This window comes from Schistocerca nitens, chromosome 3 (assembly GCF_023898315.1).
Source record: "Schistocerca nitens isolate TAMUIC-IGC-003100 chromosome 3, iqSchNite1.1, whole genome shotgun sequence".
NCBI lineage: Eukaryota > Metazoa > Arthropoda > Insecta > Orthoptera > Acrididae > Schistocerca > Schistocerca nitens.
The window spans coordinates 579,235,174-579,261,723 of NC_064616.1; the positions used below are offsets into that span (position 1 = coordinate 579,235,174).

At 44.0% G+C, this 26,550-nt stretch overlaps 1 protein-coding gene across 3 annotated transcripts in view; it reads left to right on the forward strand.

Moving 5' to 3' along the window:
- The window catches only part of LOC126248489 (elongation of very long chain fatty acids protein AAEL008004-like), a 666,835-nt gene that overhangs the window by 372,465 nt on the left and 267,820 nt on the right, over window positions 1–26,550 (forward strand). For all 3 annotated transcript variants that reach the window (XM_049949514.1, XM_049949516.1, XM_049949515.1), the window contains one exon: window positions 157–347. In XM_049949514.1, coding sequence (XP_049805471.1) covers window positions 157–347 — 191 coding nt within the window. The remainder of the gene's footprint in view (window positions 1–156; window positions 348–26,550) is intronic.

The following is a 26,550-nucleotide window of genomic DNA, read 5'->3' on the forward strand; positions in this document are numbered from 1 at the left end:
TGCAACTAAAACCTGGTGTCCATTTTAGCCATTTAGTAATATACCAGTATATTTCTAACCATAGAAATTATGAGGATTCATGGCGGTGCTTTGTAAACATTATAATAAAATCGTTGCAACATATTTGTGACGGGTTGTTGTCTTCGTTTGTTTCAGACCCGCGTGTAAACCACTGGCCCATGATGAGTAGTCCGATGCCCACGCTCATCATCTGCATTATCTACGCTTACTGTTCCAAAGTCGTGGGGCCGAAACTCATGGAGAACCGCAAACCCTTCCAGCTGCGCAACGTGCTGATCGTCTACAACCTCCTCCAGACACTTTTCAGCTCCTGGATATTCTACGAGGTAAGTATCGGATATAGCCGACAATCATGCTCATTAATCTTTTTCTGCTATTCTTCTTCTTATTATTATTATTATTACCACCGTTAATTTCCCCATATGGCAAGCGCTAAAACACAATCAATTTTCATGGTATTTTTTCTGTTTGTTGCTTTTTTTCTTTCCAAAAACCTCTGACATATTAACCGTACTTCTTCTTCATCTCTCCTTTCCACTTCTTTCCTGTTTTCTTCTCTTCGGGCGTTTGCTGAAATTTCTGTTTTCTGATTTTTTCTCTGTATTTTTGCCTGTCTGTCGTGCCTCCTGCGGAGACATTCGGTTTCCTGAGGTCCTCTATGATTTCCCTTACTCAGTTGGGTTTCAATTTATTCCTTGTCACTATGTTAAAAATTTTCTTGGTCAATCTATTTTCGTTTATCTTATGTATGTTTTCGTAACTTTGCCCTTCTTTGTTGTTTGTAATAGTCTATGCCTGTTCGTACAGTCCTTTTGTCGGTCTCCTTATTCCCATCCCCCCTTTCTGAACCGGCGACGAGATCTTTCTTAGGATTTTCCTCTGTTGTTTTTCCATCCTCTTGATTTTCATCCTCCTCTTGATTACTGTTGTTTCTAAGGTATATAAGACTTCTGGTAAGACTATTGTACTACAGCACCTTAATTTGGTACTGGTGGAAATACTCCTTTTATTGTAATGGTTCCGTAGAAGTCCGTATGCGTTTTGTAGTTTTGTGACACTTTCTTCATTGGATGTCGAGTTCAGTCCTGTTTTCTGTGTAATCTCTCCCAGAAATTTGAAACCGTCTTATTTGTGTTATCTTCGCTTACTTCGTCACCAGTGAGTATTTGTCTGTGGATTTTGTGTCCATGTACTGCTTTTTTTCATTTTCTGTTGTGGCTGAGATTTCGTGTAGTGTCTCTAGAGCTTCTTTGGCTTCTTTTCTGTTATTACGAGGGCAGTTCAATAAGTAATTTCTTGTGGAATATTTTCAAACATTCCCGCTTCGTCTCGTATAGTTTCATTGACTTCCGACAGGTGGCAGCGCTGTACGGAGCTGTTAAAATGGCGTCTGTAACGGATGTGCGTTGCAAACAACGGGCAGTGATCGAGTTTCTTTTGGCGGAAAACCAGGGCATCTCAGATATTCATAGGCGCTTGCAGAATATCTACGGTGATCTGGCAGTGGACAAAAGCACGGTGAGTCGTTGAGCAAAGCGTGTGTCATCATCGCCGCAAGGTCAAGCAAGACTGTCTGATCTCCCGCGTGCGGGCCGGCCGTGCACAGCTGTGACTCCTGCAATGGCGGAGCGTGCGAACACACTCGTTCGAGATGATCGACGGATCACCATCAAACAACTCAGTGCTCAACTTGACATCTCTGTTGGTAGTGCTGTCACAATTGTTCACCAGCTGGGATATTCAGAGGTTTGTTCCCGCTGGGTCCCTCGTTGTCTAACCGAACACCATAAAGAGCAAAGGAGAACCATCTGTGCGGAATTGCTTGCTCGTTATGTGGCTGAGGGTGACAATTTCTTGTCAAAGATTGTTACAGGCGATGAAACATGGGTTCATCACTTCGAACCTGAAACAAAACGGCAATCAATGGAGTGGCGCCACACCCACTCCCCTACCAAGAAAAAGTTTAAAGCCATACCCTCAGCCGGTAAAGTCATGGTTACAGTCTTCTGGGACGCTTAAGGGGATTATTCTGTTCGATGTCCTTCCCCATGGTCAAACGATCAACTCTGAAGTGTATTGTGCTACTCTTCAGAAATTGAAGAAACGACTTCAGCGTGTTCGTAGGCACAAAAATCTGAACTAACTTCTCCCTCTTCATGACAACGCAAGACCTCACACAAGTCTTCGCACCCGAGAGGAGCTCACAAAACTTCAGTGGACTGTTCTTCATCATGCACCCTACAGCCCCGATCTCGCACTATCGGATTTCCATATGTTTGGCCCAATGAAGGACGCAATCCGTGGGAGGCACTACGCGGATGATGAAGAAGTTATTGATGCAGTACGACGTTGGCTCCGACATCGACCAGTGGAATGGTACCGTGCAGGCATACAGGCCCTCATTTCAAGGTGGCGTAAGGCCGTAGCATTGAATGGAGATTATGTTGAAAAATAGTGTTGTGTAGCTAAAAGATTGGGGAATAACCTGGTGTATTTCAATGCTGAATAAAACAACCCCTGTTTCAGAAAAAAAATGTGTTGCATTACTTATTGAACTGCCCTCGTAGTTATAACGGCTATATAATCGGCAAAGGCCAGATATTTTATGTTGACGGATCTATACTTGCGTCTCCCCATGTTTAACCCGTTGACTCCTTTGTCCCATGTCCTGATTATTTTTACCAAAACCGAATTAAATAGAATGGGCGACAGGCCGTCTCCGTGCCTCACTCTTGTCTTGATTTCGAATGGTTCCGAGATCTTTCCCATAAGCTTCTCTTTGGAAGTTGTATTTGTTAATACACTCCTGGAAATTGAAATAAGAACACCGTGAATTCATTGTCCCAGGAAGGGGAAACTTTATTGACACATTCCTGGGGTCAGATACATCACATGATCACACTGACAGAACCACAGGCACCTACATACAGGCAACAGAGCATGCACAATGTCGGCACTAGTACAGTGTATATCCACCTTTCGCAGCAATGCAGGCTGCTATTCTCCCATGGAGACGATCGTAGAGATGCTGGATGTAGTCCTGTGGAACGGCTTGCCATGCCATTTCCACCTGGCGCCTCAGTTGGACCAGCGTTCGTGCTGGACGTGCAGACCGCGTGAGACGACGCTTCATCCAGTCCCAAACATGCTCAATGGGGGACAGATCCGGAGATCTTGCTGGCCAGGGTAGTTGACTTACACCTTCTAGAGCACGTTGGGTGGCACGGGATACATGCGGACGTGCATTGTCCTGTTGGAACAGCAAGTTCCCTTGCCGGTCTAGGAATGGTAGAACGATGGGTTCGATGACGGTTTGGATGTACCGTGCACTATTCAGTGTCCCTTCGACGATCACCAGTGGTGTACGGCCAGTGTAGGAGATCGCTCCCCACACCATGATGCCGGGTGTTGGCCCTGTGTGCCTCGGTCGTATGCAGTCCTGATTGTGGCGCTCACCTGCACGGCGCCAAACACGCATACGACCATCATTGGCACCAAGGCAGAAGCGACTCTCATCGCTGAAGACGACACGTCTCCATTCGTCCCTCCATTCACGCCTGTCGCGACACCACTGGAGGCGGGCTGCACGATGTTGGGGCGTGAGCGGAAGACGGCCTAACGGTGTGCGGGACCGTAGCCCAGCTTCATGGAGACGGTTGCGAATGGTCCTCGCCGATACCCCAGGAGCAACAGTGTCCCTAATTTGCTGGGAAGTGGCGGTGCGGTCCCCTACGGCACTGCGTAGGATCCTACGGTCTTGGCGTGCATCCGTGCGTCGCTGCGGTCCGGTGCCAGGTCGACGGGCACGTGCACCTTCCGCCGACCACTGGCGACAACATCGATGTACTGTGGAGACCTCACGCCCCACGTGTTGAGCAATTCGGCGGTACGTCCACCCGGCCTCCCGCATGCCCACTATACGCCCTCGCTCAAAGTCCGTCAACTGCACATACGGTTCACGTCCACGCTGTCGCGGCATGCTACCAGTGTTAAAGACTGCGATGGAGCTCCGTATGCCACGGCAAACTGGCTGACACTGACGGCGGCGGTGCACAAATGCTGCGCAGCTAGCGCCATTCGACGGCCAACACCGCGGTTCCTGGTGTGTCCGCTGTGCCGTGCGTGTGATCATTGCTTGTACAGCCCTCTCGCAGTGTCCGGAGCAAGTATGGTGGGTCTGACACACCGGTGTCAATGTGTTCTTTTTTCCATTTCCAGGAGTGTATTTCCTGGATTCGCTTTCTGGCCTTGTTGTCTACCTTCATACCTTCCAGATTATTGAAAAATGTTCCTGTATCTATGGAGTCATAGGCTTTCTTGAAATCGAAAAATGTTGTTGTGGTGTTCCTGGACTTTCTTCTTGTTAATATTCTTCTGAATGATCTTCCCTTCCTGAAACCTCCTTGGTATTCTTCTGTCTGTGGATCTATTTGAGACTCTAGCCGAATTAACAGGGCTTTGGGTGGAACTTGGTATGCCACAGTCTGTAGTGAAATTCCTCTGTAGTTATTAGGGCCTTTTTCGTCTCCTTCTTTGTGGAAGGGTGTATTAGCACTGACTTCCAATCTTCTGGTACCTTTTCTGTTTACCGAATATTTTTGATGGTTCCGTGTATTTTCGGTGTGATATTTTCGTGGTCTAATTTCCAGATTTCCTCAGTCAGTCCACCTTCTCCAGGTGCTGTGTATTTTTCAATGATTTTATTATTTCCACCATCCCCTCGTGTGTTGACGGTTTGGAATCGAGGTTAGGTTCTGATTTCTCGAACTGTACAATCTGCGTTGGTTTATCACAGTTTAGTAGTGTATCGAAATATTGCGCGAATATTTCACAACTCTTTTTAGGATTTGTCTCCAATGTTCCGTCTTGTCTTTTGAAGATAACCTCGGTGGTTGATACCCTGTTATATTTTCTCTGTATGTTCTGTAAAAATTTCGTGTGTTTTTTGTTGAAATTCTCTTCTATCTCTTTCAGTCTGTTGGTACCCTCTTCTTTCTCTAGGGACTATTTTCGAAGTGGTCTTCCGTACCCTATTGAATTCTTCCCATTTTTCCGATGTTCTATGACTGTTAAATTTCTTCCAGGCTTCTATTCTGTTTTCTACGGCTCTGTCACTTGTTATGTTCCACCATCTGTGTTTCCTTTTTCTCTGTGGTTGTCCCAATTTTATCAGTTTCTTCATTTTTTCTGAGAGTTCTGTCCAGTCATTCTGTCGATTACCTTAATTATTTCCGTAAATTTCTTTCTTGTTTAGTTGTAGGTACTCTGGGTCTGTTCTGAAAGTTCTATTGGTTCTCTTGATTTTTCTGTGTGGTACGATGATGTTGATGATCGGATTAGAAAAGTCCTTTTCTTGCTCTTACATTCATTATTTCTCTCGTATTTTTCGTGGATATCACTATGTGGTCTATCTGAAGTTCTTCTACGACATCTTTGGGGGATTTCCATGTTCGTAGTTTCTTATTTGGTTTCTGGAATTGCATGGACATGGTCTTGAGGTCGAAATTCCTGCGGAAGTTCATCAGGTTCTCTCAGTTCTCGTTTGCCCGCTTGTGGGCCGTGTGTTCTCCTGTTGTGTCTTTGAATTTTCTTTCCCTGTCTAATTGGGCATTAAAATCTCCTAGTAACACTTTCACTTGCTTCTTGGGGATTTTGTTGGTGGTTTCTTGCAGATCTTCCCGGAAATCTTCTGTGGGTTTTCTTGTTGTAGTTATTTGTTGGAGCATCTGCACTGGTTGGTGTACAGGCTTTGTTTCCAGATCGTATCGTGAGTGTTGCTATTTTTCTGATTTTGTAGCGAAATCTATTACAGAGTCCAAAAACGTGGTATATTAAAAATCCCTTCTTTTAGTGAAGTTAAGCCACAAATTTCTTTTCTACCCAGTTCTGTCAATATTTCCTCACAGATTACACGATCTATCCTAACGTTCAGCATTCTTCTGTAGTACCATATTTCAAAGGCTTCTATTCTCATCTTGTCTGAATTGATTATATGTAGTAAGGAGGTGAATTACTCATGCATCAGTTATTTACTGCTTGCACCCCACGTTTTTAGTTTCATTTCTTACAAGTATTTTCACAGCTAGTAAAAATTCACAATCACAAATTTTCAGAACTATCTATATAGGGTTAAGAATCTGTATGAGATAAGCAGAAATTATTTTATACTTTTTAGTCCGATTTAAAAACGTGGTTTATTAAAAATATATTTTTATTTAGATCATTATTTTCTGCTTTTTAGTCTTTTGTGTATATTAAATTTTTCAACCGAATTCAGATATTTTGATGATATTCCAACGGAGACATGTGGCAGGTTTATTTCAGTTTCTCTTCACCTGACCCAACCAATACATTGCTTCCTCCTACGTATATCCCACGAAAAGGCCACGAAGGTAAAAGTTCGAGAGATTGGAGCTAACACGGAGGCTTTCCAGTAAACGTTTTTCCTGTGAAACATTAGCGACTGGAACAGGAAAAGTAGAAAATGGCAGTGGTACACGAAGTACACTCCGCCAAACACCAGACAAGAAAGCGAGTTAATATTGTACTGTCATCCAGTTCTGAGCTATGTTTAAAATGTCAACTCTCTAGCTCATCGGAAAGTTAGTTTAAAATCAATTTGCAAAATTTGTTCCGAACTGACAGACACACAAGGAAGCGACCTAATAAAAACGTAGTAAAAAAGCGGTAAAACGCAGCCAATTAAGGATTTGTTCTTTCTACCACTTGAGTTTTTCCACTTCTAGGCGTCACACCTCTAACTGCAGTTTTATCTCTTTTTGCAGTGCAAGGGCATACGTGTTTTTGAGCATGACCAACCTCTGGTCTTTCGTTAGTTATTCTTTTCATCAGGCTCACCTCTGGCTTCAGTGTAATTCTCACTGACAATTACCTTCGCTGTTGATTGCCATGAGATGCAATTCAAACTTCCAGACAAATCCACCAATCATGAAGTTCTGTCCATGTCAGCAGTAAAATTCACTCGTAATTAAGAAACTATATCTTTCATATGACGTTGCCTCTTGCCAGAGATGAATTATTTTCTGCTTTCAACAGACTCATAAATACTTTCTCTTCTTCCTGCAGGAGTACGTGTCTGTTGCCGCAATAACAAAACAAAACACACGAAATGTCGAGATGACAGTGGTTCTTCACAAAACAGAAACGTGAATGTATTTAGTGCAATGAAAGTGTTGTGTGCTAAAATCTAGCAAATGCATGTTGAAGAACAGGAAGAACTACGTAAACAACAAAAAAACAGACCACTTAAGATGCTTTAGAATGAATCGAAACGCGTTTGGTCTTAACACATCACAGTTGCAAAAAAATGGTATTTAACCTATACAACTTCAGTATATGCAACTGCGGAAAACAAAGGCCGACAAACAAAGAAGATATCAATTACGCTTGTTTGAAAGTCTGCAGTTTCTTCTATCATTACGGGACACAAACTAGCTGCCGACCATCTCAGAATGAGCGTTTCAGCCTTCCGTTCTGCAGTAGAAGTGTATGGCACATCCATGATGCGACCTCAAGTGCCATATTAATTGGACGGCATACCTCCACTGTTGTGCAGACGCTGCAGCTGGGATGACCGTTCTCAGGAAGTAAGCTTGTTCACCTTCAGTGCAAGTGTTTGTCACTCGGAGAATTACACAGAATTAGCGGCCTAATTTGGTTTCACAAGGGTAGCACTAAGTATCTGTGCCCAGACGAGTTGCCTGGCAAAGCGGAAATAAATTATGCACACAACCCGTCCTCGTCAGTCAGTCTGGCTGTTGGTAAAAACCGTATCAAAATCGTTACAGTATTTCTGAGATTAGCCTCCATATACACACAAAAAAACGCAGGAGGCGACTTTAAGTTTTAAGTTAGTATTATATATAGATATCAGACAGCTGCACTCACAGTGTTACTTTTAAAAACTCGATAACAGGCACAAGCATCATCTAATGTTGTGAGCTTTCATAGTGATTATTTACTAAGGTTTTCTTTTTGTTGTTCCTGTACTTCGCACCTACACGAGGTCAGCATGATTATCATCATATGCAGCATTTCTAATGTTAGAGGAAGACCGAGTGTCCTTCCTGTTGCCACCTCTTTACTCCCCAGGATGGAGTTTCTGCAACCAAGCAGTCTGCGTGTAGTGTTACTCATGTGAAAGTGTGCGAACGCTTTCTAAATGATTGCGAATAGTGTAACTGAGGCGGGACGTAACAGCCTGGTATTCGCCTTGTCGCATGTGGAAAACCGCCTAAAAACCACTTACAGACTCACCAGCACACCAGCCCTCGTCGCTAATCCGCCAGGCGGATTCGACCCATGACCGTCGCGCCTGCCAAATTCCGGAAGCTGCTGATAACTATCTTCCAACGACCTTGCCCATTGGTAACACAGATCACCGAAGTTAGGCGCTGTCGGGCTGAGCTAGCAGTTGGATGGGTGACCATCCGGTCTGCCGAGTGCTGTTGGCAAGCGGGGTGCACTCAGCCCTTGTGAGGCAAACTGAGGAGCTACTTGAATGAGAAGTAGCGGCTCCTGTCTCGTTAACGGACATACGGCCGGGAGAGTGGTGTGCTGACCACATGCCCCTCCATCTCCGCATCCAGCGACGCCTGTGGGCTGGGGATGACACGGTGGCCGGTCGGTACCGTTGGGCCTTCCAAGGCCTTTTAGGATGGAGTTTAGTTTTTAGTTATGAGTACTATCTATGATGAAACCAATTGCTTGCAACCAGATTGAGAATATCTCGATTCCGTGGGAGCTGCTGATAGTGTGCAGTCATTAGGCGTGTACGAGAGTCAATGTGTTTATGATACTATGTGTGGCAGTTACAGACTAGAAAGAATATCATTAACAGGATTATGGTCAGAACAACATCCTGGTTAGACACTCTGAAATTCTTTGGAGAACGGCGTAGTAAACTGTGGAAATACACTCCTGGAAATTGAAATAAGAACATCGTGAATTCATTGTCCCAGGAAGGGGAAACTTTATTGACACATTCCTGGGGTCAGATACATCACATGATCACACTGACAGAACCACAGGCACCTACATACAGGCAACAGAGCATGCACAATGTCGGCACTAGTACAGTGTATATCCACCTTTCGCAGCAATGCAGGCTGCTATTCTCCCATGGAGACGATCGTAGAGATGCTGGATGTAGTCCTGTGGAACGGCTTGCCATGCCATTTCCACCTGGCGCCTCAGTTGGACCAGCGTTCGTGCTGGACGTGCAGACCGCGTGAGACGACGCTTCATCCAGTCCCAAACATGCTCAATGGGGGACAGATCCGGAGATCTTGCTGGCCAGGGTAGTTGACTTACACCTTCTAGAGCACGTTGGGTGGCACGGGATACATGCGGACGTGCATTGTCCTGTTGGAACAGCAAGTTCCCTTGCCGGTCTAGGAATGGTAGAACGATGGGTTCGATGACGGTTTGGATGTACCGTGCACTATTCAGTGTCCCCTCGACGATCACCAGTGGTGTACGGCCAGTGTAGGAGATCGCTCCCCACACCATGATGCCGGGTGTTGGCCCTGTGTGCCTCGGTCGTATGCAGTCCTGATTGTGGCGCTCACCTGCACGGCGCCAAACACGCATACGACCATCATTGGCACCAAGGCAGAAGCGACTCTCATCGCTGAAGACGACACGTCTCCATTCGTCCCTCCATTCACGCCTGTCGCGACACCACTGGAGGCGGGCTGCACGATGTTGGGGCGTGAGCGGAAGACGGCCTAACGGTGTGCGGGACCGTAGCCCAGCTTCATGGAGACGGTTGCGAATGGTCCTCGCCGATACCCCAGGAGCAACAGTGTCCCTAATTTGCTGGGAAGTGGCGGTGCGGTCCCCTACGGCACTGCGTAGGATCCTACGGTCTTGGCGTGCATCCGTGCGTCGCTGCGGTCCGGTGCCAGGTCGACGGGCACGTGCACCTTCCGCCGACCACTGGCGACAACATCGATGTACTGTGGAGACCTCACGCCCCACCTGTTGAGCAATTCGGCGGTACGTCCACCCGGCCTCCCGCATGCCCACTATACGCCCTCGCTCAAAGTCCGTCAACTGCACATACGGTTCACGTCCACGCTGTCGCGGCATGCTACCAGTGTTAAAGACTGCGATGGAGCTCCGTATGCCACGGCAAACTGGCTGACACTGACGGCGGCGGTGCACAAATGCTGCGCAGCTAGCGCCATTCGACGGCCAACACCGCGGTTCCTGGTGTGTCCGCTGTGCCGTGCGTGTGATCATTGCTTGTACAGCCCTCTCGCAGTGTCCGGAGCAAGTATGGTGGGTCTGACACACCGGTGTCAATGTTTTCTTTTTTCCATTTCCAGGAGTGTAGATTAACGGCGTTTTAGTTCACAAAGGTTTTAGTATTAAGTTGCCCGCAACACCACTTTTGACCCCGAACTACTTTCAGTAGACTGTACAACCAGTATTCGATGTATGACGTAAGTAAACATGTCACCTATTGAACCAGCTATTAGAATAAAAGGAGACAGGTTAAGAATAAAAATTTACCGTGCTCTATCATCTTTGTAGAAGGTATAATATCGGAATCCTGTCAGTGTGTGGACTACTCCTTTGAAAAAGGTTTGAACATTTCACGTGAAACATACTCCAGAATAGCTTATATTACTAAGCGGTATGCGAATATAAGTATGAAAAATCCTTAGTCGTATAACCTTGAATACTGTGCTTACTGGAAGATAATTAATAATCACTACCTGGCTTGTGAAATGCATCGCTCACCACCATGAACAAACAAGCTTCGCCACCAACTTGTTGTTCACCCAGTCGTGACTAACAGGCCACCTAAAATCCTAATTCAGCCTCGTGGCCTAGACAGGATCTCGCTGTATCCGAGATGCTTGTGTGAAGTTTCACACTATACAGGCAGATCTTTAAATATGTGAATTTACTGTACATTTCGGCTGGTAAGCAGCATAATTAAACGAACAACTGTAATGGCTCAATGTTTAGTTACATTATGATAACTTTTTTAGCCAGGGTACTGAGTATTACGAGTAAAGATGCAGTCGTACTGCAGGGTCGCACTCCATGACTGATTTGAACATGAACGTATGTAATAATACGTAAAGGCAAGACTGTCGAGGAATGAATGGGAGAAGTATGACATTGTTTTCTGGGAAGGGAGAGTGTTTTATATGAAAGGATTTGGTCCATGATTATTAAGATGTTGCAACTTTTTATTATTGGCTGTCAAAGTTCTGCCACACTTAAAGAAGTAAAAAAATTGTCATTTACACAAATTACACTTTATTGCTGTGGCACGAAGTCATATATTGTGTGTCACGAGGCATAAAGTCATGGTAATATCAGTGTTGTTTCATGAGAAACTTTGAATGTGGCCGCTTTGTGCCCTCGTGGAAGCACAGCTGCTTTTTAAGAAGCAGGACGCTGGTTAAGCATCCATCTCTGGCGTATATGTGAGTTTTAGGTGCCATTTCTGTGTATGCGCTTTTACATCGGGAGCTTGCAACATAAAAAATAATCTCAGAAAGAAATATCATCGCAGTTAGTAAGTAGGGTGATTTGGAGTGTGTGTGTATGTGTGTAAAAAAAACTAAAGTTGCACTATGGACCGGATTATAGGTTATATGGTAGGACAATTTCCTTTTCAACTTTTTGAAAAGGGCCTCCATTGCCGTTCCAGAAGCAGTAATATAACCTCTAACGATAAGCTAACACCAAAACGACAAGCGTGGAAGAAGTTAATATTTATCGGAAGATCATCGTCCGATAAATTAACGAAACACTATCATTACTGGTGATCAGACTAAAATGTAAAGAAAGAAATCTTGACTCGACGACTGGTTTTTCAAGAGAATATACTAAAACTAAGAAGGCTTGTGGCCAGAACAAGTTTGTGAGCAGTCAGTGTTCCAGAACAAGATTAAATGATGAATAATTGTGAGAGTTATGTTGGACTGGGGTCGGTGCACAGATTGAGAGGCAATGCGACGTGGCAAGGTTCCGCATCGTCAGCCCCCACCCGGCCCATCATCCCATCCACCCCTGCGAAACCCCACGCGGAGGTGATTAAGCAGCGTATTGTCCCCCTCACCCGCTTTTTTGTATTCGCTGCTATTGTTGAAACTTTGGTGGCACAAAAGGGTGCCTTACGATAGGACTTTCTCAAAGAACTAGCGATGCAGACATTTTTAACACGTATATTTCAGTATGCGATTCTGGAATAGTTCGTTAAGCAGCTTCTCATTCGTTAACCTGTCAAATTGCTTTACAGCAGTTCGTTCTCGTTTCAGCTGGATGTCGCAAAAATGAGTTTTGCTTCTCCTTTGCCAAGGCTTGCAACACAGACCAAGATTTATTGATCGTATGCCCATAAACTGCATATTAACTGTATCCTGTATCTTGAAATCGTAAGGTAATCTCACACCATAGCCGATGCAGTTGTTTTCGGCTAGCTGGTTGCGTCGTGTTTTAGAGTTTGCGACTAAAAAAAACCTTCATCCGCAGAATTTGTTAGGAAGGAGAGAACACTTCATTATCACCAGGTCCTATGCCAGTAATCTGTACGAAATTCCAAATGGAGTAAGGGTTGTCGATGCATCAGCACGGCTTTAGAAAGCATCGCTCCTGCGACACGCAACTCGCCCTTTTTTCACATGATATCTTGCGAACCATGGATGAAGAGTATCAGACGGCTGCCATATTAATAGACTTCCGGAAAGCGTTTGACTCGGTGCCCCACTGCAAACTACTAACTAAGGTACGAGCATATGGGATTGGTTCCCAAGTATGTGAGTGGCTCTAAGACTTCTTAAGTAATAGAACCCAGTACGTTGTCCTCGATGGTGAGTGTTCATCGGAGGTGAGGGTATCATCTGGAGTGCCCCAGGGAAGTGTGGTAGGTTCGCTGTTGTTTTCTATCTACATAAATGATCTTTTGGATAGGGTGGATAGCAATGTGCGGCAGTTTGCTGATGATGCTGTGGCGTACGGGAAGGTGTCGTCGTTGAGTGACTGTAAGAGGATACAAAATGACTTGGATAGGATTTGTGATTGGTGTAAAGAATGGCAGCTAACTCTAAATATAGATAAATGTAATTTAATGCAGATGAATAGGAAATGAATCCTGTAATGTTCGAATACTCCATTAGTAGTGTAGCGCTTGACACAGTCACGTCGATTAAATATTTGGGCGTAACATTGCAGAGCGATATGAAGTGGGACAAACATGTAATGGCAGTTGTGGGGAAGGCGGATAGTCGTCTTCGGTTCGTTGGTAGAATTTTGGGAAGATGTGGTTCATCTGTAAAGGAGACCGCTTATGAAACACTAATACGACCTATTCTTGAGTACTGCTCGAGCGTTTGGGATCCCTATCAGGTCGGATTGAGGGAGGACATAGAAGCAATTCAGAGGCGGGCTGCTAGATTTGTTACTGGTAGGTTTGATCATCACGCGGGTGTTACGGAAATGCTTCAGGAACTCGGGTGGGAGTCTCTAGAGGAAAGGAGGCGTTCTTTTCGTGAATCGCTACTGAGGAAATTTAGAGAACCAGCATTTGAGGCTGACTACACTACAATTTTATAGCCGTCAACTTACATTTCGCGGAAATACCACAAAGATAAGAGAGATTAGGGCTCGTACGGAGGCATACAGGCAGTCATTTTTCCCTCGTTCTGTTTGGGAGTGGAACAGGGAGAGAAGATGCTAGTTGTGGTACGAGGTACCCTCCGCCACGGACTGTATGGTGGATTGCGGAGTATGTATGTGGATGTAGATGTAGATGTATAGGATTGTATTGAGAGTGAGTAGTCCATAGGTAGCACATGAGCTTGACTGTCCCCTAGTCGTACATTACGGGCGGAACAGCCTGTATGCAATCCCCACGAATAATCTCATCCTAACCTGCCCTCTCTTGTATTTCAGAGTTACCTTTAAAATTCTGCTAGCACAAGACTACATGTAAAGTAGTGATAACAGTCAATCCACACTCTATACATGCAGTTTCATGCACGAATCAGAAGCAACCAATCACAAACCGCAACTATAAGAACTTTGCATTGTTACATTTATTTGTATGTGGCTCACTTCTCATTTTGACATTGTGGTTTCATCTCAAGTCAAATTTACCGTTAAATAAGAAGGACATTTATTTTATAACAGTATCATAGTGACACGGGACTTAGCATAAGACGTAGTATTAAGCTATTCCCTACACACACGCACAGAACTCTACATCACAATACGAACGGTTCTGTTCTGTAACAGGTACTTCACTCTTCTCGAGTTCTTTAAAGGTACAACATAATCAAAATGCAAGCTATTATTGAAGAAGCACCACTTCTATCTTTCAGAAAAAATTTCCACTGTGTAAGAAGAACATTTACTGTCAGTTGAAATTCGGGTACGTAGAGCTGTGGCCTCGCAGGATCATTTTAGAAAATTAGTACGCCGCAATATGACGAGTCAAATATAGTAATTAGATTCAGCTGTCAAGCCATTCAGTGGCTCTTCACATTGTTTGGACTATACAATGATACTGCAATAGAAGTGCTCTAAACGCACATGAAGAAGCCGTGTCCTTTCTTTAAGGAACCATCCCGAAATTTTCCGCAATTTAGGAACGGGAATGTGAACCGCCGTCGTCCTGAAAGCAAGTCCAGTGTCTTGCCACTGCGGCAACTTTCTCGATCGCCTATTTTACAGTTAAAAACGTGCTCTTTTGTTCCATGTCGTTTCCTTTAAGATCAGTAAACTTTCTGGGATGTTTTTTTCCATTGGGCAGATTTTGTCCCAGAAATGTGAATTAGAAGGTCAACCAAAAATCCACCATCAACTAAAACAGCTTTCCAGCCACGAATTGCTTCAGATAGGGGCACTGGTGAAAGTCAAAGGGTACCAAACCTGCTGAATGTAGTATTCCTGCTGCGAAAGTAGTTTTTTTAATGTGAATTTTCCTAACGAAAAAAGCTTCCTTTATAAAATCAAAGAGTGTAGTCACGCAGTATAAGCGCCTCACGTCAGTGGCCACATTACGCCACAGGAATAAGCCCTGTGTATAACATTTTCATGCTCTCGGCAGAATCTTCAACACTTACACGTATGTCGATCTCACCGTCGGATAGAACATGCAAATTATTTAAAACTTTTGCGATCAACATTGATTTTGGAGGCTCTTCTGCTTCACTATTTGTTAAGTTCAAATACACCACAGGAGGTCCGCCGATGAGGATAAGTTTTTCAAGGCGACTTCTTGAATAAATGCTTCACGGATTTCTTGCCACGTCATATTCATATGCGATCTCAAGCTTTCGACGAATTTCTCCGTAGTTATCGTTATCGTCATCATCATCATTATTATTATTATCATCATCATCATCGTAAGTTATCCGTAGGCCGTGTGGTACTTTATTTAATTGGCAGATTATGTCATGGAGACGTCACGCAATCACGGAACTTCCATATACCACCAGAGATTATGTCGATGTCTGTGATGGGAGCCGGTCGATGTGGCCGAGCGGTTCTAGGTGCTGCAGTCTGGAACCGGGCGGCCGCTACGGTCGCAGGTTCGAATCCTGCCTCGGGAATGGATGTGTGTGATGTCCTTAGGTTAGTTTGGTTTAAGTAGTTCTAAGTTCTAGGGAACTGGTGACTTCAGAAGTTAAGTCCCATAGTGCTCAGAGCCATTTGAACCATTTTTGTGATGGGAGAACATTGGTAGCGATGTGGATACCGTTAAGTGAAGGATACTCAGCTTATTTCTCCGTTGCCTTTCAGCATCAAGCCCTCGTTTCCATGCAGCGCTAAGAATACCGGGTGAAGTAGTTAGTGGACATTCTGATCTCAACGACTTCTTTCATGACAGAATCCTTGTAGGAATGCGCATAAAATAAGATTTTCATTTCATCAAATGTAATCGAATGTTCATGAGGCTATTTTCGGCAACAGTAGATTTGTCGAAATTGCGATATTTAAAGTAACTTCGGTAATCTGTGTAGTGTTCTGAAATCGTTCGTATTGACTGACTGACAAATTCACAAGGAATTTCATCAATTTCAAGAACGCTGAAACCGAAGCTGTCTTCTACTAGATGCAGCATTTCTAATTTTCTTGATTGGTCGGAAACTTGTTGAATATAGTATCAGCCCAGGCCTATTTCATTTGTTGTAGCTCCATACAAAGAAAGGGGTGCTATAGACTAATTATCTCCTGATTGAGTATATCCGTGTTTTTTTTTATAGATAGCTAATTTAGTACCTCGTTCACTGCAACATTTCTTCCTGAACTCGTGTCATCCTGGAATCCATGCAGTCATGTCAGAAACACTTTTCGCTTTATGTATCAGCGTGTTCTGTATTCTTCTGGGCTAGATAATGAAAGCTGTGAACAGCTTCGATCTCTTATGTCTGAATCATAAAGATGTCGTCAATATAATGAAAGAAACAAAGACGAAGAGAAGCTGAAATTGACACGAGTTCTTCGAAATGCTCCGTAAAGAAATTAGCCCCTGTCAGAGAGAGTTCCGAAACCTTGCTCATTCCTTCAGTCATTTCATAACATTTACCACTACGTAGGTGGTCGTCAAAATATGACATAATTCAGCCAACTATGACCCGCAATCAAAACGTTTCCTTTCAAATGCCGTACAGTCCACAATCGATACGCCAACCAGGAAAAATCAACGTGAGCACTGAGGCTGTCATCCCACCGACGCACCAGTTTGAATATACCCGTTTGGTAAAACACCAGGTCTTGATGCGTGAAGAAGTCCGTACCTGGCTGCTACACACCCTCATCCGACAGGAACTGTCAATCCTTCAGCGCCTTTTTTAAGTGATCGAAGGCGTGATAATCGCATGGGGAGAGATCAGGACTATGGGACGGGTGCTCGAGTGCGAGTGTATTCCACTTGAGTTAGCATTTCGTTACGATATTTGCAATATAGGGACTTCCGATATCATGAAGCAGCAACACCCCTTGTCGCAGTTTTCCCTGACGTTTCACGTTAATTGGACGCTGTAACAAACGTTCTTCATTCTCCGATGAATGCCTATCGGTGTTTGTCCCTCGGCATCCAAGAAAAGAATAACAGCACGTTAATCCTGCGCCGGCCGCTGTGGCCGAGCGGTTCTAGGCGCTTCAGTCCGGAACCGCGCTGCTGCTACGGTCGCAGGTTCGAATCCTGCCTCGGGCATGGATGTGTGTGATGTCCTTAGGTTAGTTAGGTTTAAGTAGTTCTAAGTTCTAGGGGACTGATGACCTCAGATGTTAAGTCCCATAGTGCTTAGAGCCATTTGAACCATTTGATCCTGTTTGGAAGCATCTGGTAATAAAGTCTACATAGTTCACATTTCCGCACCTACAGCACCCACGTCGGAAAGACAAGAATGCCGCACTAATCTCTTGCCTTCAAGTCGCTGGTTATATAGCCGAATCGGAGTCGCGCTGCGTTACATACGCGCTGCAGCAACGCCCTGAAACGGAAACTTTTTGCTCGCCCATTATAAATAAAATACGAGGGCTACTCCGAAAGCAAGGTCCGATCGGTCGCGAAACGGAAACCACTATGAAAATCCGATGAAGTTTTGCACATATGTGTTAGCAGTGTCCCTAGTAATCCCATCTATCGCGTCAAGTCGCTCTTTTCAGTTTTGAGCTCACAGTCAGCACGTAAAGATGCCTAGAAAATAGTGTCTCCCGCCAAGTATGAGGGACTGGTGAGAAATTTCGCATGAAGCTATGCAGCCCACTTAATAAAACTGTCATGCATTTCCTTCTTCAAGACAATTCTCAACCGCATTCTTCAGGGGCAACGAAGATGCTCCTACAGCGTTTTCGATGGGAAGTGTTTGTCAATCACAATACAGCCTGTAAATGGCTCCCTCTGCGTTCCATCTGTGCTCACATGAACAGCTGGCTATGAAAACAACATTTTGGCACGGACAACGAGCTGTAGACCAGCGTAGAGAATTGGCGGGAAGCACTGGCGGCTGCCTTCTATGTCGAGGGTATTGGAAAGTTTCTACAACGTTACGACAAATGTCTAAGTCGGATCGGCGACTATGTAGATAAGTAGCTGGAAGGTTTAGCTAACTATAGCAAATAAAACATTTTAGATTTTCTCACTGATCTCCAGCTCGCGACCATACTTTCCGAACAGCCCTCGTACCACACGGCCTACAGACAACTCTTGACGATAACGACGAAGGAAGTCGTCGAGAGCTAGAGATTGTATTTACCTCTGATGCGAAGCATTTGTCTAGGATCATCTACGTCTGCGTACACAATCCGCAAGCCACACTCCCTTTTCTGTGCCACTCGTAAATGGTGCCAGGGGAAAACAATTGTCTTTTACGCCTCTGTACGAGCCGGCATTTTTCATGTTGTCTTCGCGGCCCTCACGTGCAATGTATACTGGTGGCAGCAGAATCGTTCTGAAGCCAGTCACAAATTTTCTCGATAGTGTTCCGCTAAAAGAACCTCTTCTTCCCCCTAGGAATTTCCATTTGAGTTAGCGAAGCATCTCCGTAATATTCGCATGTTGATCGAACCCACCGATAACATATGTAACAATACGCCTCTGAATTGCTTCAACTTATTGCTTAGTCCGACCTGGTGGGGATCCCGAACAATCAAACAATACTCAGTACTGTGCGCTGTCTTCTTTTAAGATGTGACACACATTTCTAAAATTCTCTCAATAAACCGAAGTCGACTATTTGCCTTCTCAACTACCGATCTTACGTGCTCGTTCATTTCATAGCACTTTGCAACGTTACGGCCAGATATTTAATCATCGTGACTGTGGCCAACCAATACTGAATTCGTAAATTACAGGTTTGTTTTTCCTGCTTATATGCATTAACTTACATCTTCCTACATTTACGGCCAGCTGCCATTCATCATACCAACTACAAATTTTGTCTAAGTCATCTTGTATCCTCCTACAGTCACTCAATAACGACACCTTGCTGTAAACCACAGCATCACCAGCAAACAACCGCAGATAGCTTCCCAGTCTGTCCGCCAGATCAGTAACGCACATAGAAAATAAGGCGGTCCTATCACAATTCCCTGAGGCATTACAGACGATACCCCTGTCTCTGATGTACACTCGTCGCCCAGGATAACATACTGGTTTTTATTGCTTAAGAATCTTCGAGCCTCTCACATATCGGGGAACTTCTTCCGTATGATCGTACCTTCGTTAACAGTCTGCTGTGGAGCACCGTGTGAAACGCTTTCCGGATATCTAGGAATATGGATTCTGCATTTTGCCCTTCATCCATGGTTCGTAGGATATCACGCGAGAAAAAGGGCAAGGTCCGTTTGGTACGAGCGATGCTTTCTAAATCCGTCCTCATTTGTCGAAAGAAATTTTTGTTTCTCAAGGAATTTTATCATATTCAAACTCGGGATATGCTCAAGAATTCTGCAACAAACTGATGTTTAGGATATTTGTCTGCAATTTTGTGAGTCCGGTCTTATATAGTCGAGTCACCTACTTTTTTTCCAGTTGCTAGGGACTTTGCCCTGGGCGAGAGTTTCGCGATAAATTCAAACTAAATATGGAACAATGGCGAAGCATGTTCTCTGTAAAACCTGGCGACTTACTTGTTTTCAACTCTTTCAGTTCAGTTCAGCTTGCCTATTTTTGTTTCTTCCACACGGAAGTTCGTGCGACGGTCAAACGATGATATGTCTGTACGACTCCCTGTGTGAATGATTTTTTTTAAACGTGAAATTTGAAACTTCAGTTTTCGTTTTGCTGTCTTGTATTGCCACACCAGACTGGTCGACGAGTGACTGGATAGCATCCTTCGACCCGCTTTGTGATATTGCGTAGGAGCAGAGTTTTCTCGGGTTCTCGGCAAGATCTTTCGCTAAGATGTGACGGTAGAAGCGATCGTATGCTTCGCGCATCGATCTTTTTTAGACGCATAAATTTTTACAAACTTTGCCTGCCGACGTTTCCGCTTACTTTCCCTTTCTTTATCTGAGGAGTGGCATCTAAAACTTATAGTCGGCAAGTATATCGTCTTCAGTAGACATCCAACGGAGAATAGTATTGATTCATTAAACCTTCTAATGTACTTCGGAAGCCACCGTGTGGTGTGTAGTGGATGGTATATTGTGTATCCCCAGCCCCACCTTTTCTATTCCATTCGTGAGCGGTTCGGAGAAGAAGATTGTCGGAACCCTTCTGCATGAGCTCTGAATTTCTCTAACATTTTCATTACGTGATATGTAATTTGAGGAACATGGGCTCTAGAAATTTTTGACACTCTGACTCTCCGCAATGCGTAACGTCTTGCTTGAAACGTCCACCACCGTTACTTCTCGAGATTATGCTAACTAAGCACAACATGACACAGCTTCTCCTTGAGTCTTTTCTACCTTTTCTGTTAGTTCAATTTGGTAAGGATCCCAGTGTGCCGACTAATAATCAAGAATATGTCGGAGGACGATTTGTAAGCGATCTCTTTAAGGCATGAATTACACTTCCCGAAGATTCACCCAATAAATCTTATGTGTTGTGAAGCCAAAGTACAATTGTGTCATGATATTACTGCAGACATTATGTCGCACCAGTTGTCCAAATATGTGATATACTTAATTTAAAAATACAACGTGTTACTCGAAGACATGACCCCATTTTCAGTTTCTATAAATAAGGAAAACAAAAATCATTATTTCGCATGATTTCACATACGAAAATACATGTAATGAAAATCGGTTTCTCATGTCCTTTTACGTACCTAAAAAAACATTGTGGCATTAGGCACAGTCAAAAATAAGCAAGCAGTGTTTTAGTTTTTGTATTTCTAGTTAGCAATTTATAATGCATGTATAGCCAGGCCCGTTTCTTCCCGTGTCAGCCAAAAAATCCTCCAGTTCTTTGGTCATACTGAGAGAAGAGATGGATAAAATCTAGAAAAAATAATCATGGAAGGAACGATAGAGGTAACTAAACCGACGGGGAGTACAGGTAGAAGGTAGATAGATCAAATCAAGAAGATCTCCTGTCTACCTCCTCTGAATCCTATAAGAGAAGCTGGTAACCGCCCAGAGTGAAGACGCTTGGTTCATGAGGTCTCGACGTCCAGAAATAAGTATGATGACTCGTGATGGTCATGGTGGTGATTAGTGAGCACATTTTGGAACGTTGACAGAGCGCTTGTAATAAGGATTCGATTGGATGCCACGGGCAGCCTATGTGGGATGATACATCAGTGAGTATTATGCTCTGTCTAATCTCAATAAATTCAAACATGGTAACAAAGATGCAAGATTATTTTTCGTTTTGCTATGACATAGACAAACATACGTTCAAAGGTGTGAGTCGCTAGCTATATCGTTGCTGGCACTAATGTACCGGGTGATCAAAATGTCAGTATAAATTTGAAAACTTAATAAACCACGGAATAATGTAGATAGAGAGGTAAAAATTGACACACATGCTTGGAATGACATGGGGTTTTATTAAAACTAAAAAAAAAAAAACATATTGCTAGACCCGTGAAAGATCTCTTGCGCGCGTCGTTTGGTGATGATTGTGTGCTCAGCCGCCATTTTCGTCATGCATGGCCTCCCAGGTCCCCAGACCTCAGTCCGTGCGATTATTGGCTTTGGGGCTACCTGAATTCGCAAGTGTATCGTGATCCACCGTCATCTCTAGGGATGCTGAAAGACAACATCCGACGCCAATGCCTCACCATAACTCCGGACATGCTTTGAAGTGCTATTCACAACATTATTCCTCGACTACAGCTATTGTTGAGAAATGATGGTGGACATATTGAGCATTTCCTGTAAAGAACATCATCTTTGCTTTGTCTTACTTTGTTATGCTAATTATTGCTATTCTGATCAGTTGAATCTGTCGGACATTTTTTGAACGTTTGTATTTTTTTGGTTCTAATAAAACCCCATGTCATTCCAAGCATGTGTGTCAATTTGTACCTCTCTATCTACATTATTCTGTGATTTATTCAGTTTTCAAATTTATACTGACTTTTTGATCACCCGGTATATTTAGCAAGACATTACGATCGTTAGTAGGTGATTTGCAGTTCTTAAGCACAGCTCTGTGAGAGTGTTAAGCGCCACTTGATTCCATGATATGTGTAATGGAAAGTCGTATATGTTTGACAACGCATGTTTTCTGCTTGCTTCTTTTTAACTATGTCTAATGGCACAGTACTTTTAAAATACGTAACACTACACGAAAATATAAAGGGTTATATAGAACAGTGTGAAGTAATGATTTGTGTTTCCCTTGTTTATAGAACTTGATAATAGGATACTGTCTACCCGAAACATGTTGAAAAAAATGGCACTGAGCACTATGGGACTTAACTCCTGAGGTCATCAGTCCCCTAGAACTTAGAACTACTTAAACCTAACTAACCTAAGGACATCACACACATCCATGCCCGAGGCGGGATCCGAACCTGCGACCGTAGCGGTCGCACGGTTCCAGACTGTAGCGCCTAGAACCGCTTGGCCACTCCGGCCGGCAAACATGTTGAGTTTGTGTCATAACATAATTTTCGTATTGCAATCTGACTATGGGGTCTGCCTTTTCAATGTCTAGATTTATGCGGACGTAAAATCTTAATTAGCTTCGGGAGCAACCTCCGCCCCTTTCACTGCCATCCTACTACCTTTTCCTTACTCACAGAACGACAGGCAATCGCTTTGGGGAACTCAATAATTCCGCACACAAAGCTCGTGTTAGCATCCGCTGATTATCGCTGCCTTTGCCTCTACGAACTACACTCGAATATGCAGCAGTTATGTTGCCGGTTCCTTCTGCAAACATCATCATTTTCCAGTCATTTGGCAAATAGTAGAGCAATTAAATCTGAAAGGATTTGCGTATGCTAAAGTTGATCACATCCGATTATTTCACTCTAAGTTCCTCAGCATAGATTCCAACGTAAAACAGTAACCCGCTAACAATGATCTTGTTGAAGTATTGTCCACATGCCACGTAGCGTGACGTATATAAAAAGCGGCTCTTGAAACCATGCATCACTTTCTTCTTCTTTTTCCTGACCTTATTTCGTAGCTTCAAGGGGTGGGTATGCTAACCTCGTTTTGGAAATGTTAATGGTAGAGGGTGGCCGAATGGTTCCCTTCCTGTCGTCGCCATTCACCCCTCACCCTCGCCGCTCTCCGCTCTCACTCACCCTTCTGCCACTATAGCCCGATCCACGAACGATAGCGGTTCACGCATGTCGAGGCACGGACAAGGAATGCATTGTTGACGATTCCAAGCGACAGTTGCGGTACGCGCATGCGCGTGCTTTACGCTCGAAGAAAGCGTGTATACTGCATGCAGATTGTGTCACTTACCTCTACCATCAGCGATGACAACGCGCAATAAGTGGAATAAAAATTCACTAAACAATTTGCTACTATAACGTTTAATGCTCGCAGTAGCCACGGCATTCAGAGAAAAGCGTTCAGAACACTACTGAACGCTTATTGGATGTCGGAGAATGCGTGACGTAGGTGCGCAGAACGAGCCTAAACTCGACTGCCATCGTTCGTGACTCCAAGTATTATCTAGTGCTATCCTACTTGGGAGTGACAGAATGTTAACGTTTTATAAATTTTTGTGAATCGTATAACTGAGGCGGGACGTAGGTACCAGCCCGGTATTCACCTAGTCGGGTGTGAAAAATCGCCTAAAAACCACATGCAAGCTAACCGGCTCAGTGACCCTCGTCGTTACTCCGTCGTGCGGATTCTAGCTGGGGCCGGTGTGCCTCCCTGAATCCCGGGAACGGCGTACTAACGCTCATGGATATCCGGACGGGTAGAAACAATGCGTCAACTAACAATTAAACTCTTCCAAAAGCCCGAGATGAGTACCGTAGATAATCTCTTTGAAAATAACTGCAAAGTCCGGATGAAGTTTCATGACATTTTCAGCAACTACTGGGCTTGTCGCACAGCATTTAAATCGTTGGTGACACTGTCAGGAGCGGAACCCAACATATTTTTCGTCCATCCTGAATGAGGAGTTATGTGGTTTCCTTGATTCACGTGAGTCAGTCTTTTATCAAAGCCTCTGCTGTCTCCCATCTTCATTTTTGTCTGCTTCTCTGTTTACATCATTATCGACGGAAATTTTGACTGTAACTTTCCTTTCTTTGGTCCCTTTTTAAAGTAATACGAGTAAACAGAAAAATTATGATAATGATTATCGCAGAAAAACAACATTCTTGTCTGCGTACAGGGGAACAAATCGAAGATAACATAGATCATAAATAATGAGGTAAATAATAACTCCAGGGAAACGAATTCTTTCCTTCATTCACTAACTGTTAATTTTACTTTAACTTAAGAAGGTAAGGCAAAAGAAACAGAAAAGTGAATTAAAAATTCATTAAGTATTGACACTAGCGTGGAGCGGTTCAAGCAGAAATGTGCAGGAGATACATTAATTCTTTTAAGCGATTAAAAATTTCTGCTAGAGTAATGACATTTGTCACAGACAGATGGCATGTCATTTGAGTTAGTAGTGTTTCCTGATAATATGGAGCATTGTCTTGCCCAATGGAGGTGGTGCATTGATGAAGATTGTGGACCCGTATTCGGACGCATCGGTTATCAGGTCCTTGTCCGGCCTACCCGATTTTGGCTTCCAGTGATTTTCTTGATCGCTAAGGACGAATTAAGGTGTGTGTGTGTGTGTGTGTGTGTGTGTGTGTGTGTGTGTGTGTGTGTGTGTGTCTGTAAACAGAATCCTCAACCTTGTCTAATTAGAGATTGTTCTCCCACTGTAATGTCGTTGTCGACGGGGGGTTAAGCCCTAGCTGTTCTTGTAAGTATCGAAGTATTCATAAACACACATCTGGCCACACTAATCAAGTGCGTTTCTGTGCAGTATCGTGTCGTCGTCGGTGAAAGTGGTTTCAGAAACTGATGAAAGAAAATGGCTCACCAAACTGAAAAGTTAGTCTGCCGAAATTTAAGAGCTCCTATACACGGTTATGGGAATCAGAGCATAATAATTTTAGTTGGATATGATACAGAAGATACTTAACATTTACTAATCAACTTTAATTTTTATAATACCTAGACTACTGATAGCAGGATATAGAATAAATACACAAATCATTATACATCTGGGTGCGTTGATTCAAATTGTCTGTAGTATTTTACCCTCCTTATGGTTTTCGGAAGAGAAGAGAATGTGGTAGGAGGCGTCATCTTCTGCGACCTCAATATCTGAAGTAATTAAACACTGACACGTCCATAAATCTACACTTAAGATGCTGTGCACACTGTTCCCGATCTGTAAGATGTGAAGGTCGCAGACCCCATGAAATAGATAATTCAAATTGTGTCAAGATTTTATTGTGGGAGATTGTAGATTTCGTGCCAACAACGTTAGAATGGCAGCTGACGCTCTAATTGGCTGAGGTATAAAAGAAGGAAGGGTATAGCGTAGCGTTTCGTCTACACCGAGGTTATCAGAAGGACGACGGTTCACATTTCTGTATCTATGTCTTCCGTGTTTCCCCTAACCGTTTGATGCAATGCCACTTATGTTCCATTGAGAAAGACAAGACTGATTTCATTCCCTGTACTTCCCAAATGTGAGAATATCCTCCGCCTCTAATTACCTCGTCGTCGACGGGACCTTAAACCCTAATTTTCCTTCCATTCGAAAAGAGATTCAAACCAAGCGCTGATGACAGGAAGTCCAGTGCCTAGCCCTTTTGCCACCACTCTCGGTTTGATAATGAAAGACGAAGGGATCAGAGTGAACACGAAGCTCTCGTAACAGACTGGAAACATCACAGACCACCTTCCTCCCGACTTTACGGCCAAAATTTCGTCACCGCGACACTTCTTCGACTTTAAGTAAAAACCGGTTCGCTGCTCACATCCAGCGCGGATGGAATTTGTGCACCTCGTAGCTAATAACAGAAGTGCCGGAAGCATGCAGGAAGTGCGAAGATACTTGACGAATAGCGAGATTCAGGTAGGCCACGGTCTTCCATGGCATTACCGGCCCGGAAAGAGGAAGCCGGCAGCTGGAAGCGTCCCGCGGCGAACAAAAGGGGGCACAAAGAGAGGTGAAGTGTGCGCTGCACGGCCCGGAGAAAGCCGAAGAAAGTGGCGTGCACGTAACGCTCAGCCGGCCTGCTTTCTTCGCCAGGAATGCCCGCGCCCACTACGTAACTCCGCGAATCTTGCCGATACCCGCAGCCGACATGCGGGAACAACAAACCTCCTATTTTCAGTAACTGTCACGCACAAATAGCTGCTCTAGCTTTAGACCGCGCAGCGCTTGCACAAATCTATAGGTGTGGTAAACATTCAGAAAGTTCTCAGCCTGACAAAAAAACCTGTGCTTTATGAAATGTTCTTTATTTTTTCGATACACCCTACCCCTTTAGGCCAAAAGTTTGCTGCTTTTTCTTATGCCTTTTTCCCGCACCTGCACAGGTCCGATTTGGTTGCGGATCGTATAACTGAGGCAGGATTTGGGTA